We start from the raw sequence: 12,323 nt of genomic DNA on the forward strand, positions 1-12,323 counted from the left end.
CATTCCTCCTTGCAAAACAGCTCGAGCTCAGTGAGGTTGGATGGAGAGCATTTGTGAACAGCAGTTTTCAGTTCTTTCCACAGATTCTCGATTGGATTCAGGTCTGGACTTTGACTTGGCCATTCTAACACCTGGATATGTTTATTTTTGAACCATTCCATTGTAGATTTTGCTTTATGTTTTGGATCATTGTCTTGTTGGAAGACAAATCTCCGTCCCAGTCTCAGGTCTTTTGCAGACTCCATCAGGTTTTCTTCCAGAATGGTCCTGTATTTGGCTCCATCCATCTTCCCATCAATTTTAACCATCTTCCCTGTCCCTGCTGAAGAAAAGCAGGCCCAAACCATGATGCTGCCACCACCATGTTTGACAGTGGGGATGGTGTGTTCAGAGTGATGAGCTGTGTTGCTTTTACGCCAAACATAACGTTTTGCATTGTTGCCAAAAAGTTCAATTTTGGTTTCATCTGACCAGAGCACCTTCTTCCACATGTTTGGTGTGTCTCCCAGGTGGCTTGTGGCAAACTTTAAACGACACCTTTTATGGATATCTTTAAGAAATGGCTTTCTTCTTGCCACTCTTCCATAAAGGCCAGATTTGTGCAATATACGACTGATTGTTGTCCTATGGACAGAGTCTCCCACCTCAGCTGTAGATCTCTGAAGTTCATCCAGAGTGATCATGGGCCTCTTGGCTGCATCTCTGATCAGTCTTCTCCTTGTATGAGCTGAAAGTTTAGAGGGACGGCCAGGTCTTGGTAGATTTGCAGTGGTCTGATACTCCTTCCATTTCAATATTATCGCTTGCACAGGGCTCCTTGGGATGTTTAAAGCTTGGGAAATATTTTTGTATCCAAATCCGGCTTTAAACTTCTTCACAACAGTATCTCGGACCTGCCTGGTGTGTTCCTTGTTCTTCATGATGCTCTCTGCGCTTTTAACGGACCTCTGAGACTATCACAGTGCAGGTGTATTTATACGAAGACTTGATTACACACAGGTGGATTGTATTTATCATCATTAGTCATTTAGGTCAACATTGGATCATTCAGAGATACTCACTGAACTTCTGGAGAGAGTTTGCTGCACTGAAAGTAAAGGGGCTGAATAATTTTGCACGCCCAATTTTTCAGTTTTTGATTTGTTAAAAAAGTTTGAAATATCCAATAAATGTCTACTTCATGATTGTGTCCCATTTGTTGTTGATTCTTCACTAAAAAATACAGTTTTATATCTTTATGTTTGAAGCCTGAAATGTGGCAAATGGTCGCAAACTTCAAGGGGGCCGAATACTTTCGCAAGGCACTGTATAAGCCTTTCTGTGTTGTATGGGCCAATGAGTGGTGTGTTGAGAAGCAAACCATCATTGGCCATTGCAGCACACATGGTGATATTTCCCCCCCTTTAGCCTGGAACCTCCACAGTGGCCCTTTGACCTATAACATTCCTTCCTCTGCGCCGTGTTTTGGCAAGGTTAAATCCAGCTTCATCGATAAATACAAATGAATGTGGTCTTTCCAGTGCTTCCACCTCCATTTCTCTCTGAAAAACAGTAAGTGCACAGTTTTACTGTAGAAATGCTAGTGTTTTTTTTTACTGTAAATATTTTGTATAGCTGTGTACGTAACCTCAGACGTCTTACCTGGACATATTGGTATCTTTGCTCTTTTACCCGTTCACTGTTTCTCTCGAACGGTACAGTGTATAACTGTTTCATTGTAACTTGGTGTTTCTTTAGGACTCGAGCAATAGTTGTTGTGCTGACAGAATTAACATTTTCAAATATATCATTATCAGCCAGCACTCTATCTTGAATCTCCCGCAGTTTTATTGCATTGTTGACAACAACCATGTCAACAATAGCATTTTCCTGCGCATCTGAAAATATTTTTCCTCTTCCCCCTGTTGGGGGCAGCCTTTGGGTCCTGTTGTAAAAATATATTTTACAGTCAAACTTACTGTAATATATATCTGTGTAAATATTCTATAATTGCAATACAAAATAGATTCCTGTAATGTTTTCATTTACTGTAAGGATGTAACTCTCACCTGTTTGCATGATGGAAAATTCACATTACAGATGCCACTGTGGATCTTTGCAGATTGGGTTGCACCCTCAACCCTGCCTCTCTCAATGAGAGACCATGGTTCACGACATGGTCTATAAGTGTAGCCCTTATTTCATCTGAAATAACAGCTCTTTGTCTTCTTTGTCTTCCTCCACGCATCCGCCCTCTCCCTGCCACCCTTCTCCCTCCACAAACCCATCTTCCTTGTTCCATTTCCAAAATGAGTCTTTCTGAGCTCTACCTATATATACTGTAATATGTGTGTGTGTTCACTAACAAGTCTAAAACAAGACACCTGCTTAGCCTTTCAGCTGAAATTGCAATCAGCAGTGTTTGAAAGGCACAAGGCTGAAATCTATTCCGTTTTGAATGTGTGGTTCACAGTTTTGACAGCAGTGTGTTAGCATTTGAACAAAGTGCTGTAAATCCACAGTGTTGTGCAGGTTGTGGTTAAAGTCATGGGATAAGTGTGTAGAGTTTTGAAAACTGTGTTCAAGCAATGAAAAACGAACCAGAGTTTGGTCCACATGAACTGCTGCTGTGCAGACTGTGGTTAGAGTTTTGCACATGTGACTCCAGTTGTGTCCACTGTCGTTTAGCAATCGAAAAAAACTGTAATAAGCCAAGTACACCCAGTGGTCCTTGGGAACCACTGGTCTAGACCATGAAACTAAGACTGATATGTACTGGGCGGGTAGTGTGTGAGTATGTGGGTACATACCCTCTTCTCCAGGGAGGAGAGCAGGCTGACCAGGACAGAGATCTTACACAGCAGGCTGTCCAACTCCATGTCTGGACCTCTACCCGTGTTCTGAAAGGAGGTACATTAATATAGTAAGTTGCTGAGTGCTATGTGGAATACAGATGGACATACACTGAGTGTACAAAGCATTAGGAACAACTTCCTAATATTGAGTGTCACCCCCTTTTGCCCTCAGAACAGCCTCAATTAGTCGGGTCATGGACTCTACAAGGTGTCGAAAGCGTTCTACAGGGTTGCTGGCCCATGTTGACTCCAGTGCTTCCCACAGTTGTGTCAAGTTGGCTGGATGTCCTTTGGGTGGTGGACCATTTTTGATACACACGGGATACTGTTGAGAGTGAAAAACCCAGCCGCGTTGCAGTTTGTGACACAAACGGTGCTCCTGGCACCTACTACCAGACCCTGTTCAAAGGCACTTAAATATTTTGTCTTGCCCATTCACCCTCTGACTAGCATACATACACAATCAATGTCTCAATGGTCTCAAGGATTAAAAATCCTTCTTTAACCTGTCTGCTCCCCTTCATCTACACTGATTGAAGTGGATTTAACAAGTTACATCAATAAATGATCACAGCTTTCACCTGGATTCACTTGGTCAGTCTATGTCAAGGAAATAGCAGGTGTCCTTCATCTTTTTTACACTCAGTGTACTGTATATTGTACCCCATGAAGGGAACATAGAGCATTTTTATTTTCAATTGGTGCACTAGAGGGCGTAACAAAGCAGATGTCCATTATTTTTTGTCTTTTTAGTTTGCAGGTCCCCTGTGGACCATAGTAGAGTAGACAGAGGGTTACAGACAAGGTATGACTGACGGGCAGGACAGACAGGACAGGACAGACAGGACAGACAGGGTAGGACAGACAGGACAGACAGGACAGGACAGACAGGACAGGACAGGACAGGACAAGACAGGACAGGACAGGACAGGACAGGACAGGACAGGACAGACAGGACAGACAGGACAGACAGGACAGGAAAGACAGGACTCACAGGACAGACAGGACAGGACAGACAGGACAGGTCAAACAGGATATATCACAAAAGGGATGTACCTGTGGCTTGGTGGAGGTTAAAGGGCAGATAGGATGGTCAAACACTTTGGCCAGCGTCTCCAAACTGGACATGATCAGGTCAATCTCACTGTGGATCAGAGAATCCATTTCATTTTCTCCTCATGATAACCAACAAAGCCATCACATCCCAAACACCAAATGACGCAGATCACTTGAACTGTAATAGCAGTAATAACATGGTGAAACCCACCTGTTGAGCCCCTGGCAAGCGGTGCCCAGGGTTTGGTGTAGATGGCGTAGGCCTGTTGCTCCTCTACGTAGACCCTCCACATCCAGAGGCAGCTCACTGCGCAGATACTCACTGAGCAGCCCAACCACCTCACCTGCCATGCTGTGAAACCAGGGGACCACAAACACCACTCAAGCAAGTTGAAGAGAGACACCACAGGAAAGTACTTTAATCTCTAAATCCCCAGACCAATATTACACATTTTGTACATCTATATACTCATGGTGTGTGATGGGGACTTCTGTACCTGGATGTGTTGAGCTCCTGTAGCCTGTGGAGGAAGAGGAGGTGTGGGGACGGGGTCACTGGGAGTCCAGCGGGGGGAGCTATACTGACCGAGACTGGGAATGGGCTGGGACTCCACACCAGCCCTGGCTTCTCATCATCACCTGAGCTCTCATCCCCAGGCTCCATGTCCCTCCCCACAGGGTACAGCAGAGGGGTGACCAGACCCTTATGGGGGTACTGGTACCCCAACACCAGGTCCCCCAGTGTACGGAAACAGTTCACCTGCACCCCCTGAGAAGTCTGTGGGGAAACATACACACAGACATACACTGGGTGTACAAAGCATTAGGAACACCTTCCTAATATTGAGTTTCACCCCCTTTTGCCCTCAGAACAGCCTCAATTCGTCAGGGCATGGACTCTACAAGGTGTCGCAAGCGTTCCACAGGGATGCTGGCCCATGTTGACTCCAATGCATCCCGCAGTTGTGTCAAGTTGGATGGATGTCCTTTGGGGGGTGGACCATTCTTGATACACACTGGAAACTGTTGAGTGTGAAAGCCCCAGCAGCATTGCAGTTCTTGACACAAACAGATGCCTCACAAATCCTCAACTGACAGCTTCAATAAATAGTACCCACAAAACACCAGTCTCAACGTCAACAGTGAAGAGGCGACTCTGGGATGCTGGCCTTCTAGGCAGAGTTCCTCTGTGTTCTTTTTCCCATCTTAATATTTTCTTTATATTGGCCAGTCTGAGATATGGCTTTTTCTTTGCAACTATGCCTATAAGCTGCCAGTTGAGGACTTGTGAGGCGTCTGTTTCTCAAACTAGACACTCTAATGTACTTGTCTTCTTGCTCAGTTGTGCACCGGGGCCTCCCACTCCTCTTTCTATTCTGGTTAGAGCCAGTTTGCTCTGTTCTGTGAAGGGAGTAGTACACAGTGTTGTACGAGATCTTCAGTTTCTTGGCAATTTCTCACATGGAATGTCCTTCATTTCTCAGAACAAGAATAGGCTGACGAGTTTCAGAAGAAAGTTCTTTGTTTCTGGTCATTTTGAGCCTGTAATCGAACCCACAAATGCTGATGCTCCAGATACTCAACTAAAGAAGGCCAGTTTTATTGCTTCTTTAATCCGTTTTCAGCTGTGATAACATAATTGCTAAAGTGTTTTTTAATGATCAATTAGCATTTTAAAATGATAAACTTTGATTAGCTAACACAACGTGGCATTGGAAAACAGGAGTGATAGTTGCTGATAATGGGCCTATGTATGCCTATGTAGATATTCCATCAACAAATCTGTTGTTTCCAGCTACAATAGTCATTTACAACATTAACAATGTCTACACTGTATGTCTGATCAATTTGATGTTATTTTAACTGACAAAAAATGTGGTTTTCTTTCAAAAACAAGGACATTTATATATTTAAGCATTAAGGCCCGGGGGGTGTGGTATATAGCCAATATACCACGACTAAGGGCTGTTCTTAAGCACGACGCAACGCAGAGTGCCTGGACACAGCCCTTAGCTGTGGTACATTGGTCATCTATCACAAACCCCCGAGGTGCCTTATTGCTATTATAAACTGTTTACCAATGTAATTATAACACTAAAAATAAGTGTTTTGTCATACCTGTGGTATACGGTCTGATATACCACGGCTATCAGCCAATCAGCATTCAGGGCTCGAACCACCCAGTTTCGAAATATATATATATATAGAACCTACACAACACAGGTGATCATCATGTTCTTAAACTGTTCCTAAAAGCTCCTAAAGCTTGGAAGACTGTCTCAGATATGCAGTGCATCTGTTCAGAGTCAGCATATGTTGTTCTAACATTATCCACAACAGGAAAATGGCTGTTGATGTTTTGAATGTGACTGTATGTCTCCAGAGCTCCTCGTGTCTGGTAGCCTAAATGACCTGGATACACTCAGAAGGGACATTTGGAAAAGAGGTGCTAATCTCCTAGATCCTGGAGGTGCCAAACAGAAGCCACGGCCCCTCACCTCTGTTTGAATGGCCAGTGCAAGAACCACATCAAACACACACCATCCAGCGGGCTGCAGAAACCCCTACTATCCCCACAGGCCAGGAGATGGTATCACAACCAACCACCCACGTCCTGGTCACTGCCAAGGTTGGCTGCCATGAGTCACAGTGTTCCAGCAGTTTACTAGCCGACCTCTGTGTCCTGAGCCAGTCTACCGTACACACCCGCTGCCCGATATAAACAACACTCCAACAGACAGACGCCTCAGACATGTACAGTAAACACGAGGGGGAAACACACGTTCACCAGCCATAGACAAACACATTAAGGTGCCAGTCAAAGACACAAAGAGTGTTTACACTAAATGCACCCATAATACCCACAACGCTGCAGGCACAGACCTATTAGATGTCATGGACAAACTCAGACACAGAGCCCACGGGGCACTCACTGCAACACCGCAAAACAGATTTTTTTTTTTTGAAATGTTTGTTTTTCTCGTGTGGTTAGATGTTTTTGGTGGGGCCAGACATTACCTGCCCCAGCTGCCAGGGACTTCAAATGAATGATGCATTTTTTTCGAGGAGCTCTTGAAAAGTGATTATAAAGCAAATAAGGACAGAATGACACAAGGAGACAAAAATGGCCTCTCTTTTTGCTCAAAATATCCCTCTCTTTAAAATAACTCTCTCAGAAAAACTAGGAAGCAAACCCCCTAATCCCTACGTGGTAATGGCTCCAAAGCCAACGAGACAATCTGCTTATTGGAGACTTTAGAGACTTCAGGGGAAAACAAATGAAGCTGAGATACAGTAATGTGGATAAAAGCCCTGATCTGACAACAAAGTATTTGAGCTGTTGTCTTTGGACTTGCGCACCTAGTCACGGTGAAGGAATGTACAGGCTGCCTAAAACCTTTTCGTTTTTGTGTGTTTTGGTCCTGATAATAATTAGGACCAGACACTGCGGCTCTTGAATTGAGTCGTCCCCAATAGTTACTGTGTCTAATACACACACATATAACCGCCACACACCAACCAATACCAGCCACCCCTATCCTCTGCCTGGCTAACCCTCAACACACACATCCCTGTCCATGACACACACACACACACACTCAAAGCACAAACAGACCCAACCCCCTTTGGAGCACTGGTCAACGACCCAGTGCATGGGTAGCGCAGGAATCTGTGACACACACACACACACAATTTGTCCTCTGTGCAGCTGAGGTCACGCTCGGAGCATGTGGCAACATGGCAGAAAGAGATGCCGTTCAAACATCAAGGTCTGTAGCAGAATGAGCCCAGTATGTGAACACAAGACGCTTCCTGTTTCCATTAAAACAGACAGCACAACTCTGTTGTCGTAGAGTAACGATAACAACTACAGTATTGTACTACACATTCTTTCTCGTTAGTGGTTGCTACAAGAGGATACTGTTGTACATGTAGGTTACAGTATATTAGCTTATTTACCAGGCACAGATAAGGGTCTACCTTTGCCCTCCCACTCGCCAAGTGAGTTTTGTTCTTGTCTTGCTTCTTGCTAGCTTGATGATAGTTGTTTGTGCCCTTATGGTACTGTAAATAATTCAATCATTTATATATACAGTCCCAGTCAAAAGTTTGGACACTCCTACTCATTCAAGGGTTTTTCTTTAATTTTACTATTTTCTACATTGTAGAATAATAGTGAAGACATCCAAACAAGGAACAGTTGATGTTGAGATGTGTCTGTTACTTGAACTCTGTGAAGCATTTATTTGGGCTGCAATTTCGGATGCTTGTAACTCTAATGAACTTATCCTCTGCAGCAGAGGTAACTCTGGGTCTTCATTTCTGTGGCGGCCCTCATGAGAGCCCGTTTCATCATAGCGCTTGATGGTTTTTGCGACTGCACTTTTCCGGTTTGACTGACCTTCATGTCTTAAAGTAATGATGGACTTGTTTCTCTTTGCTTATTTGAGCTGTTCTTGCCATAATATGTACTTTTACCAAATAAGGCTATCTTCTGTATACCAACCCTACCTTGTCACAACACTACTGATTGGCTCAAACGCATTAAGGAAAGAAATTCCACAAATTAACTTTTAACAAGGCACACCTGTTAATTGAAATGTTATTCCAGGTGACTACCGCGTGCATCTGGTTGAGAGAATGCCAAGAGTGTGCAAATCTGTCAAGGCAAAGGGTGGCTACTTCGACAAATCTCAAATATAAAAAATACTTTGATTTGTTTAACACATTTTTGGTTACTACATGATTCCATAAGTGTTATTTCATTGTTTTGATGTCTTCACTATGATTCTACAATGTAGGACCACGTCTGGGACATCCTGATCTAGAGAGTGTCCTAACCCTGGTCCTTGAGTACCCCCAACAGTACACATTTTTCAATTACAGCCGTGGACAAACACACCTCATTCAGCTCATTGAGGGCTTGATGATTAGTTGACAAGTTGAATCAGGTGTACTTGTCCAGGGTTATAATAACAATATTGAGCGTACACGAGGCCAGGGTTGGGAAACACCTCTATACTCTAGCTAACCACCACATACTAAAATATCCACAGCCAGCCATAAATCATGAGTTAGAAGATTATGAAGTTAATTATTAGTTAAGAGGATTGAAGATAAATCACAATCAGTAAAAAAAATTAAATCAGATTTTTCATCAACAAGCATTTCGCTATACCCGCATTAACATCTGCTAAACATGTGTATGTGACCAATCAAATTTGATTTGATTTTGATCAATGATCAGCAGATAGCCCACCCTCTTTTCTCAATGTCAATCATGTCTTTAGGAGGCACTGTAACTTCCTTGCTTATAATTTGCGATGAGTGTGTGCTGCTGCGGAAATAAATAGGCCAATGCTCAAAATGTAAATAACAAAATCACAACAGAAGCGGTTATTATGTTATGAATTTTGAGATATGAATGATGAAATTCATCAGGGGGGGTGCCGGTGGGTGCCCTTATTCATTTTGAGCACCTGTCCCCTGACAGGTCTGTGCACAGCCCTATTAGTTCAGGGATTCTTTAAAGATGGGACAATCTCAACTTTTTCCCACAAATATTTGTCTTAATAGTAATTGTGTTAATATTAACACAGTTTGAAATAAATATTTTGATAGACCAAAGTATCAGCTATTTATTTTCTCATAAATTTGCAACTAACTGGATTCATGTCAACTTTGTCAGACACCATAAAAGGCTAATTTCGTTAGAATTTTAGCACGTTTTTGTTTTTACAGAAAACAACAATCATGCCTCCCGAGTGGCGCAGTGGTCTAAGACACCGTATCGCAGTACTAGCTGTGCAACTAGAGATTCTGGGTTCGAGTCCAGGCTCTGTTGCAGCCGGCCGAGACTGGGAGACCAATGGGGAGGTGGACAATTGGCCCAGCGTCATCCAAGTTGGGGTAGGGTTTGGCCAGCAGGGATGTTGTCCGATTGCGCACTAGCGACTACTGTGGTGGGCCGGGCGCAGTGCATGCTGATATGGTTGCCAGGTGTACAGTGTTTCCTCCGACACATTGGTGCGGCTGGATTCCGGGTTAAGTGGGCATTGTGTCAAGAAGCACTGCAGCATGGTTGGGTTGTGCTTCGGAGGACGCACGGCTCTCGACCTTCGCCTCTCCTGAGTCCGTGTGGGAGTTGCAACGATGAGACAAAACGGTAACTACCAATTGGATACCACGAAATTGGGGAGAAAAAGGCAAACTTAAAAAAAAATTATAATAATACAAATAAAAAATAAAACGACATTCATAAAGCACATTATCATTATCACATTATCATTATCATTATCATTATCACATTATCACACAGCAAATACTTCAAAAGTGTGAACATTTGTTGCAGAACAGCGATTTTTTTATGAATATTGACCCCAAAACAATATTTTGAGGGAGTTAGCCATCAGTGATGGATTTAACAAGCCACTGACGGAGTTAGCCATCAGGGATGGATTTAACAAGCCACTGACGGAGTTAGCCATCAGTGATGGATTTAACAAGCCACTGACGGAGTTAGCCATCAGGGATGGATTTAACAAGCCACTGACGGAGTTAGCCATCAGTGATGGATTTAACAAGCCACTGACGGAGTTAGCCATCAGGGATGGATTTAACAAGCCACTGACGGAGTTAGCCATCAGGGATGGATTTAACAAGCCACTGACGGAGTTAGCCATCAGTGATGGATTTAACAAGCCACTGACGGAGTTAGCCATCAGGGATGGATTTAACAAGCCACTGACGGAGTTAGCCATCAGTGATGGATTTAACAAGCCACTGACGGAGTTAGCCATCAGGGATGGATTTAACAAGCCACTGACGGAGTTAGCCATCAGGGATGGATTTAACAAGCCACTGACGGAGTTAGCCATCAGTGATGGATTTAACAAGCCACTGACGGAGTTAGCCATCAGGGATGGATTTAACAAGCCACTGACGGAGTTAGCCATCAGTGATGGATTTAACAAGCCACTGACGGAGTTAGCCATCAGGGATGGATTTAACAAGCCACTGACGGAGTTAGCCATCAGGGATGGATTTAACAAGCCACTGACGGAGTTAGCCATCAGTGATGGATTTAACAAGCCACTGACGGAGTTAGCCATCAGGGATGGATTTAACAAGCCACTGACGGAGTTAGCCATCAGTGATGGATTTAACAAGCCACTGACGGAGTTAGCCATCAGGGATGGATTTAACAAGCCACTGACGGAGTTAGCCATCAGGGATGGATTTAACAAGCCACTGACGGAGTTAGCCATCAGTGATGGATTTAACAAGCCACTGACGGAGTTAGCCATCAGGGATGGATTTAACAAGCCACTGACGGAGTTAGCCATCAGGGATGGATTTAACAAGCCACTGACGGAGTTAGCCATCAGGGATGGATTTAACAAGCCACTGACGGAGTTAGCCATCAGGGATGGATTTAACAAGCCACTGACGGAGTTAGCCATCAGGGATGGATTTAACAAGCCACTGACGGAGTTAGCCATCAGGGATGGATTTAACAAGCCACTGACGGAGTTAGCCATCAGGGATGGATTTAACAAGCCACTGACGGAGTTAGCCATCAGGGATGGATTTAACAAGCCACTGACGGAGTTAGCCATCAGTGATGGATTTAACAAGCCACTGACGGAGTTAGCCATCAGGGATGGATTTAACAAGCCACTGACGGAGTTAGCCATCAGGGATGGATTTAACAAGCCACTGACGGAGTTAGCCATCAGTGATGGATTTAACAAGCCACTGACGGAGTTAGCCATCAGGGATGGATTTAACAAGCCACTGACGGAGTTAGCCATCAGTGATGGATTTAACAAGCCACTGACGGAGTTAGCCATCAGGGATGGATTTAACAAGCCACTGACGGAGTTAGCCATCAGTGATGGATTTAACAAGCCACTGACGGAGTTAGCCATCAGGGATGGATTTAACAAGCCACTGACGGAGTTAGCCATCAGGGATGGATTTAACAAGCCACTGACGGAGTTAGCCATCAGGGATGGATTTAACAAGCCACTGACGGAGTTAGCCATCAGGGATGGATTTAACAAGCCACTGACGGAGTTAGCCATCAGGGATGGATTTAACAAGCCACTGACGGAGTTAGCCATCAGGGATGGATTTAACAAGCCACTGACGGAGTTAGCCATCAGGGATGGATTTAACAAGCCACTGACGGAGTTAGCCATCAGGGATGGATTTAACAAGCCACTGACGGAGTTAGCCATCAGGGATGGATTTAACAAGCCACTGACGGAGTTAGCCATCAGTGATGGATTTAACAAGCCACTGACGGAGTTAGCCATCAGGGATGGATTTAACAAGCCACTGACGGAGTTAGCCATCAGGGATGGATTTAACAAGCCACTGACGGAGTTAGCCATCAGGGATGGATTTAACAAGCCACTGACGGAGTTA

At 44.1% G+C, this 12,323-nt stretch overlaps 2 protein-coding genes across 2 annotated transcripts in view; one reads left to right on the plus strand and one right to left on the minus strand.

Annotated features, from left to right (window-relative positions):
• The window catches only part of LOC110504958 (arrestin-C), a 149,318-nt gene that overhangs the window by 97,393 nt on the left and 39,602 nt on the right, over positions 1-12,323 (plus strand). The gene's annotated exons all lie outside the window — the stretch shown is intronic.
• Positions 1-12,323, minus strand: part of LOC110504957 (phosphatidylinositol 3,4,5-trisphosphate 5-phosphatase 2B) — a 36,294-nt gene that overhangs the window by 15,868 nt on the left and 8,103 nt on the right. Inside the window, exons 3-6 of the mRNA XM_021583864.3 lie at positions 4,388-4,668; positions 4,102-4,242; positions 3,891-3,978; positions 2,790-2,879 (exon numbers count right to left, since the gene is read on the minus strand). Coding sequence (XP_021439539.3) covers positions 2,790-2,879; positions 3,891-3,978; positions 4,102-4,242; positions 4,388-4,668 — 600 coding nt within the window. The remainder of the gene's footprint in view (positions 1-2,789; positions 2,880-3,890; positions 3,979-4,101; positions 4,243-4,387; positions 4,669-12,323) is intronic.

The sequence above is a fragment of the Oncorhynchus mykiss genome, chromosome 25 (genome assembly GCF_057628025.1).
Source record: "Oncorhynchus mykiss isolate SJ-2025 chromosome 25, ASM5762802v1, whole genome shotgun sequence".
NCBI classification, from domain to species: Eukaryota; Metazoa; Chordata; class Actinopteri; order Salmoniformes; family Salmonidae; genus Oncorhynchus; species Oncorhynchus mykiss.